Here is a 23,084-nt window from a genome sequence, read left to right as displayed (position 1 = left end):
CATTGATGTGAGAGAGAGAGAGAGAGAGAGAGAGAGAGAGAGAGAGAGAGAGAGAGAGAGAGAGAGAGAGAGAGAGAAATGAAATGAAAGAGTTGGTCTTTTCTTCAAGAAGGACTTCTTCTCTTCCATGGAGGGAAAACGGAGGATGAGTGCTCTTTCTTTTGAAGTTTCTCCACTGCCTCCATTTTTCTTTATGTTGCCCACTCTCCATGCCCTTGTGTGTGTCGGCTCATGAATCCCCATCAAGGCAGTGAGTTCTTTTACTTCTTCGTCCGCCTTTGTCTTTAAGACCGCAAATTCTCACATGTAAAGCGCACACCCTTCTCCTCTGCTCCTCCTCTAGTGTCTGGTTAATGATGTTGTTGGGTGTGGACGTGGGCGTTATCTCCTTGTCTTTTCCTTTCTTGGCCACCTTGATCCATTTCTCGGCTTCGTCTGCCTTCTGTTGGGTTTTGGTAAGAACATCCACCCAAGAAGTCGTCATTTCTTTGTGTTGTTCTTCTCCCTCTTTGATGGCCTGTACTTGTTCCTTGATCGTGTTGATTTCTTCAATTACTGAGGGTTGCAGTTCGCCCTCTTCCAGTGTGTTTCTTGATCAGGCTTCGGCGAGTTCTTTCTTGAGTGACGTGATCTCTTCCTCTTGGGTCGTCACTCGGTCTTCCAGCGTGCTTATCTTGCTCTCTTGGATCAGCAGACGTCCTTCGAGAATGTTTATTGTGCCCCAGAGATTGCGGTTCATCTTGGTGATGGTCTCCGTCATTTCCTCTTTGCATTTTCGAATGGCATCCTCTAGGGGGTCGGCTTTTTCGTTCGTCTTCCTCATGTTTAATCGCCGTCCGCAAGGGGGTTAGATGCGCGTGTGCACCCACTCTAGCAGCGGGCGCGGCACTGGATGTACGTGTGCACCCACACTGGCGGCGATCGCGACGAGTGGCGGAGCGCGAGACGGTGTGGCCCGGTGCCCTCAATATGTTCAGCTATGTGTGTGTGCGCGCGCGCCTCGAAAACAAAAGTGAAGGGGGGGGGAGGGGGAGGGGGAGGGGGGTAGAAATGAAATGAAATGTTATACTAAAGTCCTCAAAAGGCCATAATGACCTATGGGGCCCGAAAGTTAACAAGTGGCGGGGGCGGGGTCAAAAAAAAAAAAAAAAAAAAAAAAAAAAAAAATTAACTTCCTACGCGTAGAGGATGGACATCCTACGCGTGAAAGGGAAAGAGGGGGGGTAGATTATCATCTACGTGTAGGAGAGGGGGGGAAGACATGCTACGCGTAGAAAGTTGGGGGGGGGGGGGCTAGGGCAGTGTGCAGCGGGCGTGGGGGGGGGGGGGGGGGGTGGGGGGGGGTGCGGAGCGCGCGAGCAGGGGAGGATAGCGGGCGCGTGGGTGAAGTGCCGGCAGCGGGTGCAGGGCCGCGGGTGCAGGGTAGGGCGGGCGCGAGGTTGCAGCGGAGGGCAGAGCAGCGCAGGGCTGCGGGGTTGCGCGAGTAGGGGAGGGGGGCCAGCAGGGCTGCGCGAGCAGGGAAGAGCAGCGGGGGATCAGCGGGGCTGCGCGAGCAGGGAAGGGGTGCAGCGGGGGATCAGCGGGGCTGCGCGAGCAGGGGAGGGGGGGCAGCAGGGGTGCAGAGAGAGAGAGAGAGAGAGAGAGAGAGAGAGCAATGAAATGAAATGAAATGTAATGTTGTATTAAACGTCTTCAAAAGGCCAAAATGACCTATGAGACCAAACTGATACAATCTTGGTGGATCTAATACAATGTTTGGGTACAAAAATAAAATGAAGTAAAGTGAAAAACTAAAATCTCAGCTGCTAGATGTGAACTAAGCAGCTAGCTGGAATTGTGTAGGATATTAGTAGGGGGGTGAAAGTAGTGATTGGGGGACTAATACAACACAATGTGGGTGTGCGTCTGGGAATATAATGGGTGAGAGCTGATACAAAGGCTGATACAAGATGAGCAGGGTGTGCAATCCTCAAAAGAGCTAAATCATAGGAGATCCATCATCGGTTGCTGGTGGATCTCATCAATCTCCTCCATGGTAATAGTTTGACCGGGCGTCGTGCATGTCGGTCCAAAGTGACCCGAATCTTCTGATGCAGCCTTCGTCGATGTTGTGTAGTCCTCCGTAGTCATGGGCGTCTGGAACTCGCTAGCTTGGTTGCTCAATAGATAAGCGTGCCTTTGGTGTAAGGAGAAAGTGAGTTCTGTTGTGGTAGCTGCTCCTCCGGCTGTCCAGTGTCCACTCTAAAGAAGTCTGTGATCCGTCTCTGAGACTGGCTAGCCTTGCCTCTCATGAGGCTCTCTCTGTGTCTGTGCAACTCAAGCAAAAAAAGACCCTAACATCTTTGGTCCTCATACCCCATGACTTTAGAGAGTGGTCCAAAGCCCTCTCTGAACAGGCAGTGAAAGCGGCCTCGTATCTCATAGTAAACTAGACAGTGGCATGTGTAGTGCAGCTCTGTCTCAGGCTCCATGTGACATAGGAGACATGTCCTCGTCTCTGCTGGTACTCCGCTGTATCTACGAGTCTCGATCTGAAGCTGGTGTGAAGATGTGCGTATCTGGCCAATAGGGCATCATATCCCATGAGATAAGTGGGTGTCCATGTATCTGGGCCTCGTCACAAAACCATCCTCAGTAAGCTGGAGAAGATGCTCTCTACAGAAATCCATCTTCGTGCCCAGTTCTTGTGCCGGCTGTATCCAAGTCCTCCTAGTATCTAGCTGAGTCAGGTCTTGGCGAATAAGCCTGGTGATCTCCGACTGTGTAAGAGTCAAAGATGGTGCATCCAATGAGTACTGGAAGGGGGGCAATCTGTCCATGATGAACCCATGTACCTGAAACCATGATGTCATCTCCCCATACCAGCATGTTGTATCTCCATGCATAGCTAATTGCTGAGAGGACTCAAGTGCTAGGCGGGCATATCTATCTTTGGGGAGGTCCCATAAGCAGTGTATAAAGGAGGTTGATCTGGTGAGGGAAATGCAATGAGATGATAGAGAGGAATGCAATGAAATGATATGTTAACATCTTCAAGAGGCCAAAATGACCTATGAGACCAAACCGTTACAAACTGGTGAATCTGATACCATTTCTAGGTACAAAGAATAAAATGGAACTAGAAGTACTTCTAGATGGAACATGTGGGGTATGATTGATCACTGAATCCATCCTCATCTGCACTCTCGATGTCGAGGCAGCATGGCTCGAATCCTCTGCTGAAGTCTCCGTCGATGCTGTGAAGCTCCTTTCCTCAGTCGGGAACTCCAATGCTTGGTCAATGAGAGTGCCACGGGTGTGAGTCTGGGCTGAGATTTTCAGTGGTGGCTGCTCCTCTATCTGTCTAGTGCGTGGTGCGAAGAAATCAATAATCTGTCTTTGGGATTGTCTTTCTCCAGATCTCTTCAGTGGTGGCTGCTCCTCTATCTGTGTAACTCTAGAAAATACAATCCAAGACATCTCTGGTCCTGATAGCTCATGATTCTTGAGAAAGGTCCAAAGCATTCTTGAATAGACAATGGAAGGGACCCCGTATCTCATAAGAGAGAGAAGAAGAAGAAGAAGAAGAAGAAAAGAGTTTTAATGTCGTAGGAAACTATCCCAAGAGACCTTAAAGATCTAGCCGACGAGGAGAGTTGAACTCAAGACCTGTTATTCAAGAGGGAAATGGCATAACCAATCTACCACACTTGGGTGATATATATATATATATATATATATATAGAGAGAGAGAGAGAGAGAGAGAGATTTTATTATCGTCCTCGGAGGTCAAATATGACCTATGGGACCAAGAGAACTTACATGGCGAGACTCTTTGAAGGAGTGCATGATCATAACTAGATGTGGATACAACCAAATTGTGACATATGTCACTTAGGAGGGGGGGGGGGGGGGGGGGGGGGGGGGTGGGGGGGTGGGTGGGTAGGGGTGGTGGTTTGGGAGTTTTTGGAGTCCGAAACTCCTCGATGATAGCCTTGCCGCTTCGATAGACGGCCCATTTGCCTGCGGCTCGTGCTTCTCGTACCTTTTGAAGTTCTTGCTTTTTGACTTTGAGTTGTGCGGGGGTCAAGGCCTCCCTAATCCAAACTTTGGTGTCCTTGAGGAGTCGTGCTTGTTGTAGAAGCGCGATGCGTGTCTCTTTAGTTTTGAAGACAAGAGTACCTTGGTTGGTGCGACTGTCGTGGTGAACCTTCTCAATGGTTTCGAAGTCGAATCCGGTTGGATGAATGGCTTGGTTGAGCTTGGATAGAGTCGAAGTGTAGTCGTCATCCTCCCCCCACCAAGTAGTAGGCAAGCCGCAGATACAAACGGAAAGTGCTAATCCTTCCCTTCGACGGCGTTCTTGTATGCATTCTTCTACTTTGGAGGAGACGGCGGCCATTGCTTCGGTGGACTTGGGTGGCAAGAGTGGCCATACTCGTAGTGAGTGCTTGCTCGGTTTTTGTTGCTTTGGCATCGATTGGCTTCTGAGACTCCAAGGAGGAAAGACGCGTCTCTAGGGCGGCAAGGCGCACCTTGAGTTCTGCGTTTTCGCCCTTGAGCTGTCGAATTTCTACTTGAAGGAGATCCATTGGATCCACTCGTGGGGTTGGCACGAAGAGCCTTGTCGGTTTGATAGGGGATGCACGTAAGCGCTGCATTGTAGCTTGACGGTTTCTCTCGTGGGAAAAGATCCCTATTCGATTTGTTGGCTTGAAAAGTTGAGGGTCACAGTGAATGCAGAGACGAGCAAAGCCGAGAATTCGGGGGTTGGAGAGCAGGCTGCAGGTCGTCGGGAGTTGAGGTTTGCCTTGCAGGGAGTCGAAAGCTTCGTTTGCAACAAGTCGTCAGGTGCAGGCCTGGACGGGCTAAACTTGAAGAGGCGGGGCTTGGAGATTGGAAAGAGGGGGCAGAACTTTGTGGCCCCCCTAGGGCTACCCCCCACCCAAGGGAGGCCGTCGGGAACACAGAGAGAAAGAGGTCGCTGTTAGGTTTCACGAGAGAGAGAGAGAGAGAGAGAGAGAGAGAGAGAGAGAGAGAGAGAGAGAGAGAGAGAGAGAGAGAGAGAGAGAGAAGAAAGAGATCTTTTTAAAGTCTATGTGAGGCTGAAGTCGGCCTATGAAACAAATCAAGTATATATGTCCTCTGTCTATCAGAAAAGACAAAATAGTTCTGACTGGTACAAAATAAAAGAGAGAACGACGTCAGGTGGGTGATGAGATCTATAAGGATGGGTGGAGCTCTAGTACTAGGGATATGTGCATGTCTATATGCTGAGGGTAGTACAACCATGCAAATGCATCAATCTAGCTAGCTCCATCCTGTGCTAATGAGGAGTGTAAAATGTAGTACATGGGAGGGTCGGAGCAAGGGTTGCCTTGATGAACGCCTCTGGGTGAAACATCATCTGGGCTCGTCTCTCCTCAGCAGCTCGATGTGCTTGAGTCCGGACCTCCTCGATTTGTCTGCAGTGGAGTCGTGGGGCTTTTGGCCTCTGGTAGTCGGCGGGTGTCGTCGGGCCCGGCTCGCCTCAGCCTGTTGAAGGGTCACTCTCCTCGGTGGGTCTTGGAGTGGAAGGAGTGTAGCTCTCTAAAAGAAATCTGTAAGTTGTGGCTGTCTCCCCCATCCTAGGGTCTTTGTAGGTGGCTGCAGAAGTGTGTCCTTGTTCCTCTATATCTCCAGCAAGTAGCTCCCCAGCTGTCTCTGATCTCGAGAATGCATGATATGTCACATGCGCACTTCACTTGCGCTACGTCGATATGCTTCTGCTACAGTCTAGCATGAGTCTTAGCTTAGGACCTAGCCTGACACCTTTGTGAGCCTCTAGCAGGACGTGCATGCCCAGGCCGGCCATAGTTGCATACCCTCTCTTGCACAGTACTGCATTTTAGCATGTAGGTGTTTTGCTACATGTGAACCACCTCTTAGCGTGGCATTTATTAATAAGTGAATTTTTCAACCTATTTCTTCCTTGGTCGTGAGGGCTGATTTGGGACTGCTCGACCCAGCCTCATGCACCTATAAAGGGAGCTCTTGGGCGCTAGAGACAGACAGAGGAGGCAGTAGGAGAAGAAGGGCTAGAAGCCTCAGAACTTGCAGGGCCAGAACAGCCAACGTTTTCAGCCTCCTCTCCATAAGCGTTTTCAGCCAGAACAGCCAGCAGATTTCAGTCCGTCGTCGTCCTCGGCGATAGCATTCAGCCCTTAGCCTTGTCATGGTTGCAGATTCGAGCCATGGACATCGCTAGTAGTTTCGGCATTCAGCCATAGCCTCGTCGTCGTCATCGTCGTTGACATAGTACCCCAACATGTAGTACCCCTTGTGTTTGACTTGGCTCCTGCCTAGCTCAGCATAGGGATCTGCAGTACCCATAGAACCCCTTAGTACCTCGTCATCGTTGTCATCGTCCTCGACATAGAACCCATCAATACCATCAGTACCTCGTCGTCGTCGTCGACATAGAACCCATCAGTACCTCGTCGTCATCGTCATCGTTGTCGACATAGAACCCATCAGTACGTCGTCGTCGTCATTGTCGTCAACATAGAACCCATTAGTACCCGCAATACCCCTTAGTACCCATCAATACCCGCAGCACCTCAATACCTCTGTACCTGAAGTACCCTTTAGTATCTCAGTTGTACCCACTATCAGTAGCATCAGTACCCATTAGCATCAGCATCTCAGCATTTAGTCATTGTATCAACATTGTGCAAGAATAAAGAAAGTACTTGCTCTGGCAACAGAGCGAGGGGGCCATTGAGGGTTTGGGACCCGACATTCGGTGTCGTCTCTTTTCTCTCTCTCTTTTCATTCAGTTCAGTTCAGTTCTTTTAACTGAAGTAAAGTGTCCCTTGTGTTTGTGCGGAGTACTAGATTCGAGCTAAATCCGTAAACACTTCCACTGCACTTGCCATTGGTATCAGAGCTTTGTGTGCGTTGCACCTGACATGATATCTCGGAAGGTAGGCTGGCCACTGAATAGGGGCTCGTATCCACATAAGCTCTGCATCTGCAATCAAAATGCTCCTCGCTCTCCACTTCCTCTCTGCATACTCTACACACTCTCTCCTCCATGGGAATGTCATGAGCTCACCCCATCTCAATCAGTACAATGTCATCAGCATATAGCATAATGTGGGTTGTGGTACCAGCTAGGTCCGCTCCTGCCCCTCCCGCTCGGTGGATGTAGTTGGAGATCTCGTTGATATAAAGTCCGAAGAGGGTTGGGGAGAGGGGGCATCCTTGCTTAACACCAATGGTGCTAGCAATCAACTCTGACATACCGCATGGGCAGCGAACTTTCCCAGTCACTCTCTCATAGAGAGCATAGATGGCCCATACAATCTCCGACTGTATCTCCAAACTCTGGAGTCGTCGAAAGAGCCTCTCTCATGGGACGGTGTCGAACGCTTTGTGGAAATCCATAAAGCAGTAGTAAAGCCTCTTCTTCCGCATCTTTGCCCCATCAATGAGGCAACACAGAACGAAGATGCGGTCGATAGTAGAGAAGGTCTACCTCAACCATGCCTGGCCAGGAGCTCGTAGGCCCTCAACCTCCCCGTAAGAACTAAGCTCAGCCTCAAGAAAGGCCCCATATAGCTTGGCCATTGTATGGCTGATCATGATAGTCCTGTAATTCCCTGGGTCCAAAGTGTCTCCAGTCTTGTGGATCGGCACAATGGTGTGCCTGGTCCACTCCTCGGGAAGGCCCTCCCCTAAAGCCCGGTCGAATGCATGTGCGATCAACGGGGCCATTTGTCAAAGTCGACGACGCGGAAGCGTAGAGACCATGGAGAGAGAGAGAGAGAGAGAGAGAGAGAGAGAGAGAGAGAGAGAGAGAGAGAGAGAGAGAGAGAGAGAGAGAGAGAGAGAGAAATGAAATGAAATGTTATATTAACGTCTTCAAAAGGCCAAAGTGACCTATGAGACCTAAAAGTTACAATGTGGTGGATTTGATACAAAGTCCGAGTAACAAAAGTAACAAAATGAAATGAAAATGACAATATGACAAAATGACTGAATGACTACTATGGAATCCTAAACTCCAAGGTGTGAACTAATCAGCTAGCTGGGATAGCTAAAATCACAAGAGATCCAGCATTGGTCGCTGGTGGATCTCATCAAACTCCTCCATGGTAGTAGTCTGATCGGGTGTCGTGCATGTCGGGCCAAAGTGATCCGAATCCTCTGATGCAGCCTCCGTCGGTGCTGTGCGGTCCTCCGTAGTCGTGGGCGTCTGGATCTCCCCAGCTCGGTCGCCTGGTCGATTAGTGTGCCTCTGGCGTGAGGCGACGAGCTTTGCTGTGGTAGTAACTCCTCCGGGTGTCCAGTGTCTGCTCTAAAGAAGTCTGTGATCTGTCTCTGAGACTGGCTAGCCTCTCCTCTCATCAGGCTTTCTCTGTGTTTGTGCAGCTCGAGCAAAAACAAACCCAAGCATCTTTGATCCTCGTACCGCATGACTCTTGAGAGTGGTCCAAAGCCCTCTCTGAACAAGCAGTGGAAGTGGCCTCGTATCTCGTAGTAGACGGGGCAGTGGCATGTGTAGTGCAACTCTGTCTCAGGCTCTATGTCACATAGGGGGCATGTCCTGGCCTCAGAGAGAGAGAGAGAGAGAGAGAGAGAGAGAGTCTCCTGAACCAATCAACCTTGGCAATGAATAACTGAATGTGTATACAATGGAGGCAAGGGGTTGCTTTTATAGAAATCCCAGTAAATTGCCCTACCCAAGACTTTGACGAATAAGTAAAATAAATACCCAAAAGCCAAACTAAATAATGGGATCACATTGGGCAGTTCACTTGAGATGCCTAAACTTTAACACCCTCTCTGCAGCTCAAAGTGGACATCAATAGTGAGCGTAGTTATTCTCGTTCAATTTGTCGCTGGAGTTCGAGCAAGGGGGGGCCATGGTGAAGTTTGCAAAATCTGGTAATCTATACCTTCTCGCACTCCGAAATTGGCCGCACGAACCAAGCCGCAAGATCTCCAAGCTCTTCAACTCTTAATTTGCAATTTCTCCACTCCTCTGCTATTCTGCAAGGCCGGTCCTCCAAAACCTCGTTGCCATTGCAAGGCCGCTTTCAAATCCTTGCTACTTTGCCTTCCAAGCCGCTTCTTTACTCCCTCGTACAAGCCACTGGGGCAGTGCCAAAACTCTCCCTCTCTTCACCTTTGTTGTCTCCTGGCCTTTCCGCGGGGGTCGGGCACCCAAGGAAAACCACCCCTACTCGCTGAAAAATGCTTGGCGAAACGGGGGGGGGGGGCACTGTCGGATGTCGCTGCGTTGGCAGTGTTTCAAAACACTGGACGTAGAGGGGGTGCCACCTTTAAAGTCCTAACAACGTTTCAGAATGCGGGCGGGCAGGGGGCCGTCAACAGGCGCTGCTAAATCAGCGTTTCGAAACGCTCGCAGGCAGAAAGGACGGTGCCCTTGAGCCGGCGTTTCAAGACGTTGGGTTCTGCGCCCAGTAGCACTACGCTGCTGTGCAGCGTGTTGAGACGCCCAACGGCAGGGGGATTGAAGGGGCCCATAGCGTTTTAAAACGCAGGAGGGGAAGACCTCGTGGGCTGCAAAGGGACACTGCCGGCAGGGAAGAGAGGGTAGCGTTTTAGAACGCCGGGAGCAGAGGGGGGGGAAGATGGACATCGGCCAGCAAAGGGGGGAAACTCCTGAACTCTCGTCTTCTCTGGGCTGCTCCTCCACGCCAAGTGCTTCTTCGATCACTGAGCTGCATGGCGCTCTGATACCATGTCAAATTCGACGATGCGGAAGCGTAGAGACCAAGTGGAGAGAGAGAGAGAGAGAGAGAGAGAGAGAGAGAGAGAGAGAGAGAGAGAGAGAGAGAGAGAGAGAGAGAGAGAGAGAGAGAGAGAGAGAGAGAGAGAGAGAGAGAGAGAGAGAGAGAGTCTCCTGAACCAATCAACCTTGGCAATGAATAACTGAATGTGTATACAATGGAGGCAATGGGTTGCTTTTATAACAATCCCAGTAAATTGCCCTACCCAAGAATTTGACAAATAAGTAAAATAAATACCTCCTAAACTTTAAAACTATCGTGGCGGCTGCATAAATGAGGTGCTCAGTTTGTAAACCTGTATTGTCTGATGATCAGTGGTGCTGTAGTCGGTGGATGGCCTTCTTGACCATCTCTACTATGAAGAAGGAAGAGCTCGTGGGTCGAGGCCCGGGAGGTTGTGGAATCAGAGGCTGGTTCGGCACCTCTTAGAGTTTCTCTGCACAGTCGTGCCAGGGTGCGCCATGCCGTGGCACTATCCATGCTCATGTACAGGTGATATAGCTCTAGCTCCTGTGCCTCCTCGAAAGCTCGCCATTTTCGGCGTGTGAGTGTCTTCATCTGGCGCCTGGCCTCTCGATAAGTAGTCTCTCCAAGAGTCCATTGTGCACGCAGCCGGCGGTAGAGGTCTCTGCACTCACCATCATACCTGTGGTTCTGTGGCATGGTCCCTGGGCCCTTGGGGGGGGGGGGGGGGGGGGGGGGGGGTGCAGCCTCTATGGGTGTTGTGCGGGAAAGAGCTGATGGCTGATGTTTGAAGAATAGATGTGATGTGGGAGGCAAGCATAGGTAGTGGTGTAGAGGGGTGGAGCAGGAGGAGTCCCTTCTCGATCTCTGCCGAGTATAAGCGGGCTAGCTCATGTGTGAAATGGATCTTGGTGTGGGGGGTGCATGTCATGGGTATGTGGGGTGTGGCGTTGCCAGTGAAGGAGAGTGCAAGATAGGTGTGGTCGGCTCCAATCAATATGGGTGGGATGGTGAAAAAGCTAAGTAGGTGGGTGACCTCTTTGGGTCCCATGATGTAATCCACGGTGCTCCCCCCCCCGGATGCAACTCCATGTGGTATGCATGTCAGTCCTCCTGAAGTAGGCCATTGTGCCATCCTGTTATAAATAACGAGGCGGTGCTGAGAGCCTAATCTGAGCGAATGATGGCCGTACTCTGTGGTGCGAGCTGTTCTGCAGACTCGCTCACGGTGGCCTCCTCCTGTATGGCGAATAGTGCCACCGGGTACATGTATCGTATGTTGCACACTGATTCCTACTTGTCTTGGGGTTGAAGTCTCCCATAAGGAAGACTTCCCCTAGTGTCTCATCTGACAGGCATGCGTATGGAGATGATCTCTCCTCCCTCTCCCCTGTTGTCTCTGTGGTAGAAAATCTGGAGCTTGAGGGGGGCGAAGTAGCAAAGGGCGATATAGATAGTCCTGGCCTGTGATAGCTCAAAACGGATTCAGAGGTAACGGGCCTGTGGGTCTCGTGCAACAATTTGTATCCTGCTCCAGAGTCCCTGTCTCAAGAGTATAGCCACCCCTCCTAACCCTCGTGCGGTGTGCTCGCGGGTGCTCTCTCGATGTGAGGATGCCCACTGAAAGCCGTGAATCTTTGGTAGACTCTGCTCTGGACTTTTGTGTGTGTCAAAAGAACAATGTCCTATCCTCTCATCACCTCCTCAAGCCTCTCCGTGTCATAGTTATCTGGAACGGGAACGGGAAAAAATGGGAACAGGAGGGTCTGGAACGGGACGGGGACGAGGAGGAGGAGGGGGGGGGACCGGAACAAGAACGTGGCCGGGACGGTCGACTAAAACAAGGCTTGAATTACTTGCATTCAGCTTAGTCCCAAATCAACTGGTAAACTGCCCCAAATATGTCCCCCAAACACCCCCAAATCTGCCCCTAAATGCCTACTTTTGCCTGTTCCTCCCACGTTTTGCCTCATGTTCTACCCTGTTCCCCCGTTCTGGAACATCGTTCCGGTTACACCTCGTTTTGGAACGACGTTCCGTTCCTGACTCCGATTTGGCCCTAGGGAATGGGACTTGTCCGGAACACCATTTTGGAACGTTTGTGTTGCGTTCTGCCCATTCCTTGTTACACTGCTCTTGGTGTGTCCATAGATCCCTGTTGTAGTTCCAAACCGCGAGGTGGATCTCCTCATGTGTCCCATAGGCTGCAAGTCCCTATGCGATGGTCTTGCCATCAATGATGACCCTACCATCTCGGGATACCGCCTTCTTCCCTTCTTTACGAGCTTTATTGACTCTAGGCATGTATGCTTGGCGCTGGTCCTGTTGCATCTTGGTGAGGTCGTCGTCAAGGTAGATAGGGGGCCCCTCCAGTGCTCTTTGGATAACCTTCTTTCAGATGAAGGATGTTCGAGACTCCTCGGAGATGAATTGGAGGATGAGCACTCTTTTTTGTGGATCTTTGCTGGCTCTCCATGCTTTGGAGAAGGGTGGCTCCTCGTCTTCTTTGTACCTGAGCCTCATGCACAGGGCTTTCCCATCACTCTTGGGTGCAGACCCCTCCTCTTCTTTGATGCCAGTCACTCGTACATTGAGGTGGATGGCTTGTCGCATCTTCTCTTTCTCAATGGTTGTGTGTATGATGAGCGCTTCATGTATGTGGGCTTCCACTTTCGCATCCAGGCTCCCTTTTTATGTTCTTCTTGACAACTTCAACCCCTCCTTCCTTGGTAGCCTCCAATTTATTGTCGATGCTTGTCGTGAGAGCTTTGGTGATCTCCTCTTTGAGGGCTTCCTTGGCTTCCGCTTTGATCTCTCCTTCTTTGGGGGTGAGGGATGCATGGAGGAGGTTGATTTGCTCCTTAAGCTCTTCCTTTTTTTCCTTTCATTCTTCTGTCTCCTTCTCTCCCTTCTCCTCCCACTTCTCCTTCTCCGTCTTCCATGCTTCCTTCTCCTTGGTCAATCCTTTGACCTCTTTCTCAAGATTGTATAGCCGATTAGTGAAGCCATCGAGGGTATCTACCTACGTCATCTTATCATCCGGCTTGGTCATCTCCGGCGGCTTGGTCGTCTCCTCCTTCGAGGCGTTCTTCAGCATGTCAGCACTTTGGGAAGGGAGGGGGGGGTGGGGTTTCCTGGTGCAAAAGGGTAGCAGGGGGTGACACGGGCCGCGTGTAAGGGCCACAACAACAACAAGTGAGGGGGGCACAGCAGCAAGCAGCGCGCTGTAAGGCAACATGCAAGTGCAGCAGCAGGGCAGCCCACAGAGGTGCAGTAGCAAGAAGCGCGCAACAAGGTAGCGTGCAGTGCAGCAGTAGAGGAGGGCGCAGAGGGGTCTATGGATCAAGGGCGCAACAAGGTAGCGTGCAGGTGCAGCAGCAAGGCGCGCGCGTGCGCGCGCGCGCACACACACACACACACACAGAGAGAGAGAGAGAGAGAGAGAGAGAGAGAGAGAGAGAGAGAGAGAGAGAGAGAGAGAGAGAGAGAGAGATGATGAAATGAAATGCTATATTAACATCTTCAAGAGGCCAAATTGACCTATGAGACTAAAAAGTTACAATTGGTGAATCTGATAGAATGTCTGAGTACAGAAAGTACAAAAAGTGAAAAAAACTGAAGCTGAAACAAAATAGGCGGGGACGGGTGACAGGATGAGGGCTGATATAATGGGTTAGCTAATGGATACATATCACTAGTGATACAAATGCAAATGAGATACAAATCATCAGAGGTAGGCGGGTCAAGCTCAGATGAAATCCCTCATTGGTCATTGCCAAATCTCCTCAATATCCTCCATGGTCAATACTCTGACCGGTCGTCTCGCATGTCGAGCTAGCATGATTTGGATCCTCTGCTTCCACCTCCGTCGATGATGTGAGGCTCCCCGTGGTCGTGGGCACTCGGATCTGCCTAGCTCAATGGCTCGGTCAATCAGCATACCTCTGGTGTAAGTGGGATCTGAGATTTGTTGTGATGACTGCTCCTCTGGCTGTTCCGTGTCTGGTGTAAAGAAGTCTGCGATCTATCTTTGAGAGTGGCTCTCCCTTGATGTCCTCAGCAAGCTCTCTCTATGTCTGCGCAACTCTAGTAGAAACAATCCAAGACATCTTTGATCCTCGTATCTCATGACTCTAGAAAATGGCTCAAAACCCTCTCTGAACAGACACTGGAAGCGGCTTTGTATCTCAAAGTACATCGGGAAGTGACATGTATAGTGTAGCTCTATCTCTGGCTCTAGGTAACATAAATGACATATCCTAGCCTCTATTGGTACCCCTAGAAATCGGCGAGTCTCAATTTGAAGTCTCAATTTGAAGCTGATTGAGGATGTGCGTATCTGCCCAATAGCATACCGTATCCCATGAGATAAGTGTGTATCCATGTATGCAGGCCTAGTCACAAAACCGTCCTCCGTGAGTTGGAGAAGATGCTCTCTATAGAAAGCCATCTTCGTGCCCAACTCTTGTGCCAATTGTATCCATGTGCTCCTGGTATCTAGCTCAACGAGATCCTGACGTACGAGTCTGGTGATCTCTGTCTGTGTGAGAGGTAGGGAGGGTGCATCCAAGGAGTACTGGAACGGAGGAAATCTATCCATGCTGAAACCATGTGACTGAAACCATGAAGTCATCTGCCCATACCAACATGCTGTGTCACCTTGCAGTGCTAGCTGTTAGGATGGCTCCAATGCTAGCCGAGCGTATCTGTCTCTGGGATACACTATGTATAAAGGATATTGATCTAGTCAATGTCTCGACCACGAGGAGTGGGGCGGCTAGCTCGGCTTGGATAATTTCATGTGGCATTGAGGCCTTAGCCCGAATCATCCGAGAAATCATAGAGACCAGAGGCCTCTCCATACATCTTCATCCATCCGTGTTGCCAGATCTCCCATGGTGGTCTAATGAGGGTCCCCATATCTAAACTCTATAGAGCATAGCTGAAGCCACTAGAGTGTCAAAAAGCCAGAGCTTTGTTCGTGGCTCCTGGAACTGAATGGCGAACACATCCTCTCCAATCCTCCCAAGGATGCATAGGCTCTCGTGAGTTTGGTCTCGCTGCTCTCCTCAATGAAAACACCAGTCCATTGAAGACTACCCCAAGATAGGTGTATGCATCTCTGTACTCAACTGTCTCCTAGCCATACGTTAATGTGGGTGCTGACCTCCTGACCCATTGTGATGTGGTGTTGAACACCATAACCTTAGTTTTCCCAAGGTTGACAGACAATCCACTATCATGGGCAAATGTGTGCAAAGCATCCAAATGACGTTGCATGATGCATCCCCTCCGGAGAGTCGAAAATGAACACAATATCATCTACATATAATAACATCGGAATCCATGTCCCTGCTAGTTGAGCACCTCTGTCTCCCTCTCGCTCTACATAGTCTGAAAACTCATCCACATACATCCCAAAAAGTCGGAGATAGGGGGCAACCCTACTTCACCCCAATAGTGGAGTGGACCATGTCAGACATACCCTCATTAGTGCATACCCGCCCTACCACTGTCTTGTATAAAGCCAAGCTTCCCGAGATCATCTCTGTGGGCACACCAATGTCCTATAGTCTACGTATAAGTCTGGCTCTCTGTGCTGTGTCAAAAGCTTTGCGGAAATCCACAAAGCTACAGTAGATCCTCCTGCCATGGTGTCTACCCTCCTCAATCATAGCTCTGAGTGTCAGAATCTGCTCAAGAGTGGAGAAACCTTTCCCGAATCCTGCCTGCCCTGATGCTCGTATGCCCTTTCTCTCTGCCCATTTACTCAGCTCCTTCTCAAGAATAGATGCATACAACCTAGCCAAAGTGTGACCAACCATGATGGTGCTATAATTTCCAGGAATCACGGGATCGCCTGACTTGAAAATAGGCACAATCGTGGACATACTCCAAGTCTCACGAAAACCCTCATACATGGCTCGATTAGACATCATAGCAAGAAGCTCTACAAGCATATCTCTGGCATGGATGAAGTGCTCTGCTACCAGACCTTCATGATCATGTGCTCTCCCCGTCTTCATCCTGTTAATGGCTTTCCTTACCCTCTCAACAGTAAAGAAAGTACATGTTTGAGGGCATGTCTCTGGTGGATCCGACAAAGGTGGCTGCCGTGATGCTGTGTAGAGAGATGTGAAATATTTCCCCATGTCTCTGTGGAGGTGATGGCTGGTGTTGGTGAATGCTCATGGAATAGTCTCCAGAGTTCTGACTCATAAACAACTTATACAGATCCCGCTCTAGCTGAGATATATAGGCCCTCTTCTTTCGTCGCACTAGCCGGTGAAAGTCTAAAGACAATTGTGACTGTCTATGTGTGGTAATACTCATGATCACCTCCCTCTGCAATCTAATCCTCGGAGTAAGCGTCGCCATAGACATCATAGAGATAACTCACTCTTGGATCGTGTGATTCATTCTTTCAGCTATCCCATTTTGTGACGGTGTGTATGGAGTAGTAAACTGCCGATCAATGCCTCTTTGATTGCAAAAATCCTTGAAGTCCATGGAGACATATTCTCCACCATTGTCCGTTTGAAAAGCTTTGAGCTTTTTTCCTGATTGGTTCTCAAGCATGGCGAGGAATTTTTGGAACGTAGAAAAGACCTCTTCCTTATGCTTAAGGAGATACACCCACACCTTTCTGGTAGAATTATCTATGAACATGAGAAAGTAGTTTGCCCCTCTTAGAGTTTTATGTGGAATTGGGCCACACAAATCACTGTGCACTAAACCTAGGGGTTTGCCTAGTTTCTTGTTCAATGGCAAAGATGTGAACCTTGTATGTTTGCTGTATATACAATACTAACACAATGGAAAGTCTCTACACTCCTCATCATACCAACTATTCTTAGGCATGCTTCCAGATCATCTCCGTGTAGGCTGACTGTGGGGGTATGCCTTTGATGCTGCATCATGGAGCATCCTTGTCAGTATTTGAGTGAGCTCATCTAGTGGCCGTCCTGGCTCCTAAGTGCATAGCTGCCTGTATATCTCATCCATGTAGTGGAGCTGTGCTGAACTGGAACGTGAGTGAAAGACAAGATAGCATGATCAACTGCTACTACACACACACACACACACACACACACAGAGAGAGAGAGAGAGAGAGAGAGAGAGAGAGAGAGAGAGAGAGAGAGAGAGAGAGAGAGAGAGAGAGAGAGAGAGAGAGAGAGCTTTATTTATGTCTACTAAAGGCCAAAGTTGGCCTATGAGACCAAATCATATACAAAAGTGGTGATCTGGGTGTCGGTAAAATGAGAGAAAAGAAAGAATAAACCGACTGTGCCTACTGTGAATGAGTATGAGAGTGGGTGGTAGCTCCGACTCCACGGATAGTGGCTACCCTTTGTGTACAGCATAGTAGTATAGGCACGTGTGTAGCTCTGTCACAACAGAAAATGACTACACAGTATAATACAAGGCCACATGATGGTGGGCAATGTCCAGCTAAAAGGGGGTGGGTGGAGAATGTCATACATAGGGGAGGGTGGTCGAAGAGCCTCCTGCAGCGTGGTGGTCCAATGCGTAGATGCATACCTCATCTCGAGGTGGTGCTGATGTAGTGCTTGTATCCTCAATACCTCGTCGTGATGTGGTCACCGTCTCAGATAGCCAGGGACTCGTGGTCTACGATGCGCTCTCTGGGTGTCGGCCTGCTGAAGCGTAAGCCCGCTCGTGTGAGTCGGAGGTCTCTGGCTAGACACCTCTCGCTAGAAGAACTCTGTAATAGTCCGCTGTGTACTCGCACCTGCCTGCTGTAGTGGCTGTAGAATGTGCTCATGCATGCTAAAAGCAGTGGTCAGGAACCGGCCTAGCTGGATCTGGTCACTCCTCGCTCTACACTGCTGGAGTGTATCCTCTATGCCAAACTGAACTCTGAGCTCCGAGAAAGCTGGGCATCTCACCATGAAGTGCTCCTCGCTCTCCGCCTCTGTATGACAAATGGGACATATACGCTCATCTCGTGGTATGCCTCTGGCTCTGCCCCTCAATCTCCAACTGGTGCGAGGACACTCTAAGTTGCCCAATGGCCACCCGAAGTTGATGTGGCATATATCTCTACATGTATAAGGGGGTCTCAATGAACCTCTGCTCTGATAGATGTAGAAAATGCTCGCGGTAATGTAGCATTTTCGATGGTAGCTCATGTCCTGGGTCAACCCATGTCCTCTGAATGTAGGTGTGCCATATCTCCTGTCTAATGACCCTATTCCTCTCAGATCGTGTGAGGGAATAGGTGGGGGCCTGAGTGTCGTACTGTAGTGGCGACAGTCTATCAATATCCAGTCCCTGAGAAGAAAACCAATCCCGTGTCTAAGCATACCATGAGGTCCTATCCCCTGCCAATGCCATGTCCTGTGATGCCGAGAAGGCTCGGTATGCAATACGATCTCTGTCCATGCTCTGAAGTCTTTGTAGCATGCATACAGTCTGAAAAAGTGCCTCAACCAGCATAGGTGGTGCAGCAAGCTCGGCTCGAATGATGTCATGTGGTACCGAGGGCTTGCTGTGAATGAGTCTAGAGATCATGAGTATTTGTGGTCGCTCCACTAGAGTCCATACAGAAACAGCTAGCCCTGGGCCCCATATCGCAGCCCCATACATAAGTGCTGGTGTGACCAGTGTATCAAACAGCCACCCCTTTGTACGGGGCTCCTGAAAGTGTGCCTGATGGCACTGTCTCTCCATCAATGCTAGTGCTGAATACTCTCTAGTGAGTCTGTCTCTAGCTGCTTGTGCCATCGAGAATGCCCCTGATGCTGCTGTGAAGGTCACGCCAAGGTAAACATATGACCCTGTAATCTCAATGCTCCCTCCTGCTGCTATAAATGCACTCTGACCCCTGACCTGTGCTGAAGTATGAAAGATAAGAACCTTGGTTTTACCAAGGTTCACTGAAAGCCCTCGCTGTAAGCAAAAATCATCAAGCGCTGAAAGATGTCGCTGTAGCCCCTCAGCAGACTCTATTACTAGCACTATGTCATCCGCGTAGAGCAATATGTGTACTGTAGCCCCGCCTATCTCCACTCCATCTCCTCCTCTGTGCTGAATGAAGTCCACAATCTCATCAATATAGAGTCCAAATAGTGTAGGTGAAAGAGGGCACCTCTGTTTCACCCCAATGGTGCTAACAAGAGTGTCTGATATACCTCCTGGACATCTGACTCTGCCAGAAACATGCTCATACAATGCATATATCCCCCAAATCATCTCCTCACCCACACCCAGATCCATCAGTCGTCTGAATAACCTCTCTCTAGGTACTGTGTCAAAAGCTTTGCGGAAGTCCACAAAGCAGCAATACAATCTCCTCTTCTTCACTTGAGTCTGATCAATTAGACATCTAAGAGTGAAGATATGGTCTATGGTAGAGAAAGACCGCCGAAATCCTGCCTGGCCTGGAGCTTTAAGACCCTCCGTCTTGGCTAGAGTGCTCAATGCCTCCTCCAATACTGCTCCATATAACTTGGCCAGCATGGGCCCTATCATTATAGTGCGATATGTGCCCGGGTCCATAACATCCCCTGACTTGTGGATAGGCACAATGGTATGCTCTATCCACGAGTCCGGGAATCCCTCTACTAGAGCCCTGTTGAAGAGGTGAGCAATAAGTGGTGCCAGGGTCTCTCTCCCATAAATCAGATGCTCTGCCTGTAATCCAGACTGATCTTTGGCTCGTCCATGCTGGAGGTGTGAGATGGCTCTGCTCACCATATGTGATGTAAAGAATGATGCTGTAATCGGTCGTGGTCTCTGTGGTGTGGGTATAGGTGGCCCTGGTATCTGGTAGAGGCGCTCTGCATAATCATGCCAAAGGTGAGGATCATGTATAGGTGTCGGGCGTCCTCACTCACGGATGTGTCGCCAGGCCTCTCCACTATCTCTACTCATGAGCAAGTGATATAACTCCCAATACTGACGTTCTTTCCATTCCCGCTTTTTACGGTGGATAAGGGACTTCATGCGCCTCTGTGCCTGTCTGTGTGTGATCTCGCCATGAGCCTCTATTGCGCGAAGACCTCTGCAGATCTCCCGGCAATCATCATCATACCAGCCATTCTGTGGCATAGACCCCACTTGAGATGGGTGTGTGTGAGTGCTATGAGGAAAACTATGAAGAGCTGAATCATGGAGAATTTGTGTGAATTGTGTGGTAAGAGTGTCGAGTGGGGCATGAGGGTCAAGGGAGAGCAAGCGTGAGTGGAGATGATCAATGTAGACATGTGAGAGCTCATGAGTAAAGTGGACCGTGGTGTGAGTGTGTGTAGGAGGTGGAGTGTCAAGTGAGACGGAGGACGAGAGTGCAAAGCTAAGAAAGGTGTGGTCAGCTCCCAGTGGGCAGCGTCCAATACTGAATGACTGTAATAAGTGTGCAGCAGATAGAGGTCCCAAGACGTAATCCACAGTGCTCCCCCCTCCTCCATGTGGGAAGCAAGTCAGTCCGGCAGAATCTGGCCATCGATGCATCCCGTTATAAATAACGGGATGGTGTCTGCTGCCCAACTCTAGAAGGTATCTACCATATCCTGTGGTATCCTGGCCTGTGTCGTCTGAAGATCTGCCGATCCCCATCTCCTCCGGGTCAAGAATCCTCATAATATCGTGCTTCTCCATGTCATATATCTCACACTGTCTGGTCTGGGTGCGGCCGTTGAAGTCCCCCATGAGGAAGACTTCTCCGAGTGTGGAGTAATGTAGGATATCCTCCGATAGAGACGCGTATGGGGAGTCACTATCTCTGACCTGTCCCGCACCCTCCTGACCCGCGTATCTAGATCCACGTGGAGGAAAATAGCAAATGGCTAGATAAATCCATCTCTGATGTGATATCTCCAGACATACCCGTAGATATCTGGCCTCCTCATCCCTGCTCATGATCTGAATGTGACTCTGTAGAGTATGTGCGTGTAGTATGCCTGAAAGCTGACTCCCATTGGAATCCGGTAATACGAGGTAGTCCCCTCTCCGGGCTCTCATGAGTCTCTGTGATACATATGAAATCATGCCCCTCCATGACCTCCTCTAGCATGTTTGGCCGCGTCCATAGAGAGCCATTGCGGTTCCATACTGCTGCTCTAATCAATATCTCCGGTGGTACTGATGTCTCATAGGCCACGTGACCCTATTCAGTAGGGCGACCATCGATAAAGACCCTACCATCACGGTAGAAGGCCTTTCTGCCCTCCCTCCTGGCCTGTAGGATTTGGGGCATGCATGCTCTCCTATGCTCAATCTGCATCTTGGTCAAGTCCTCATCCATATATATGGTCTCACCGGGCCGCCCACGTAGTATGGCTCGCTTTCGAAAGAAAGAAACTCTGTCCTCCTGAGACTGCATCTGTAAAATAAGAGCTCTAGATCTAGTTGCATCTTTCCCTGCCCTCCAGACCCGTGTGAATGGCATGGTCGTGTATCCCATGCTCCGACAAAACTCTTGTGCATCTGAATCGGGTGAAGCCCCTTCTGGGAGTCCAGTAATACACACGTTTAGCCCGCGTGCATAACGTAGCTTCTCCTCTTCCAGTGTGTCCTGAACCCTTATCACATCTTCTTTCGCATTCTCTTCCTGCACTTCTTTCTCGATGTTTTTCTTTACTACCTCGATCCAATTCCCTTGCTTTGCATCTAATTCCTGTATCGTGTCTTCCTTGAGCTCCGCTACGCACTCTTTTTTCAGTCCTTTGAGTTCCTCTATTTGGGAGATTTCACCTTCTTCTCGTGCTACCCCTCTCATATGATGTATGTCCTCTTGCATGCGGTGAAGTTCTCTAGTGAACTCCTGCTGAATTTCAGCGTGTGCTAGCTTCCATGCATCCCTTTCTGCAGTGAGAACTTTAATCTGCTCCTCCGTTTGCTTCCTCTCCTCTTCCAATTGCTTAATTTTGTCCGACAACTTGCGCATCTCTGTGTTGAGTGCTTTGTCGGCCTCCTCCTTGACCTGGGAGATGGCCCGAGCTATCATTTCCTCCACCTCCCTCTTATCAAGGGGTGCCATGATGGGAGGGTGGGGTGAAGGAGGGGCGCCCGTGCGGGTCACCAAGTGTTGAACCTCATACCAATGTGGGACTGTACGGCAGAGAGCAATGCAGGCTGAGGGCAGGGCTGGAGGGGGGCGGGGGGCGTTCGGCAGGGGAGCAGAGGCGTGGGTTCAGCCAAGCTGGTTAGGGTGTGCTGCAGCAGAGGCTGGGATGGCCATGACTGTATGGCTACTGCAGGCTGAGGGCAGGGTTGGCCGGAGGGGGGGGGGGGGGGGGGGGGGGGTACTGAGGGCTTGCTGCGAATGAGTCTAGAGATCATGAGTATCTGTGGTCGCTCCACTAGAGTCCATACAGAAGCAGCTAGCCCTGGGCCCCATATCGCAGCCCCATACATAAGTGCTGGTGTGACCAGTGTATCAAACAGCCACCCCTTTGTACGGGGCTCCTGAAAGTGTGCCTGATGGCACTCTCTCTCCATCAATGCCAGTGCTGAATACCCTCTAGTGAGTCTGTCTCTAGCTGCTTGTGCCATCGAGAATGCCCCTGATGCTGCTGTGAAGGTCACGCCAAGGTAAACACATGACCCTGTAATCTCAATGCTCCCTCCTGCTGCTATAAATGCACTCTGCCTCCTGACCTGTGATGAAGATGTAGATGGATCATTCACCGCTATTACCTCTCCCTTTTCCTCCTCTCCTTCTCGCCCTTACTCCCCCCCCTCCACCTTCTGGTCCACCCCCTCCCTCAGCCGTTCATTCTTACGTCCCACGCAGTTTTCTCAGCTCTTGCCCTCTTTCCTGGGGCACTCATTGGGCTGAAATGTGCGGTGACTCAAAAGGACCATTGCGGGTGCAGCTCTACCTTATGCATCACAAGCCAGGTTGTGTTCCCTCTTTAATAGGCAGTCGCTCTCAGCCTATCCATTCCTTTTTCCTTCCATTCCACGCAGCTCAGGAATGGTCCGAGGATCAGGTTCTGCATTTTGTGCATGCACAAACTATGGCTCAGCTTCATCTATGGTTGTCTACTTCCGCTCCGGATGTATTGTCTCCACACTTCCCTTCATGTATTGGTGCTATGGAATGGAGTGATGTTTATGCTTGCTATTCATTGCCTATGATCATTCATGTATCCTCAGATGTGGTGCTTCCTATGTCTATGCGCATTTGGGGTGTCAAAGCTGCAGCATCGGTAATGCAATGTAAACAAGCTGAGGTCCGCAGTTGGTGCAATGAGACACCATATTTTAGAGAGGGCTTGCGGGTTGCTTTCCTACCGCCCGAAGCTCACCCCTTGGATGGCCCAGCTGCCTCCAAGAAGATGCGCAGTTAGTGAGATGCTTTACCAACTCATTCAT

At 50.2% G+C, this 23,084-nt stretch overlaps 2 protein-coding genes and 1 pseudogene across 4 annotated transcripts in view; 1 reads left to right on the top strand and 2 right to left on the bottom strand.

Annotated features, from left to right (window-relative positions):
- Positions 1–23,084, top strand: part of LOC147453413 (uncharacterized) — a 127,367-nt gene that overhangs the window by 44,307 nt on the left and 59,976 nt on the right. The window lies entirely within an intron of this gene.
- On the bottom strand, positions 17,135–18,959 carry LOC147453417 (uncharacterized; annotated as a pseudogene).
- LOC147453416 (uncharacterized) lies at positions 19,396–20,638 on the bottom strand. The gene has a single exon (XM_086517130.1). The coding sequence runs from the start codon at positions 20,622–20,624 to the stop codon at positions 19,596–19,598; it is 1,029 nt and encodes a 342-aa protein (XP_086373256.1). The 5' UTR covers positions 20,625–20,638; the 3' UTR covers positions 19,396–19,595.

The sequence above is a fragment of the Adiantum capillus-veneris genome, chromosome 7 (genome assembly GCF_014529385.1).
Source record: "Adiantum capillus-veneris isolate H3 chromosome 7, ASM1452938v2, whole genome shotgun sequence".
Lineage (NCBI taxonomy): Eukaryota > Viridiplantae > Streptophyta > Polypodiopsida > Polypodiales > Pteridaceae > Adiantum > Adiantum capillus-veneris.
This window is presented reverse-complemented; position numbering and strand designations above follow the sequence as displayed.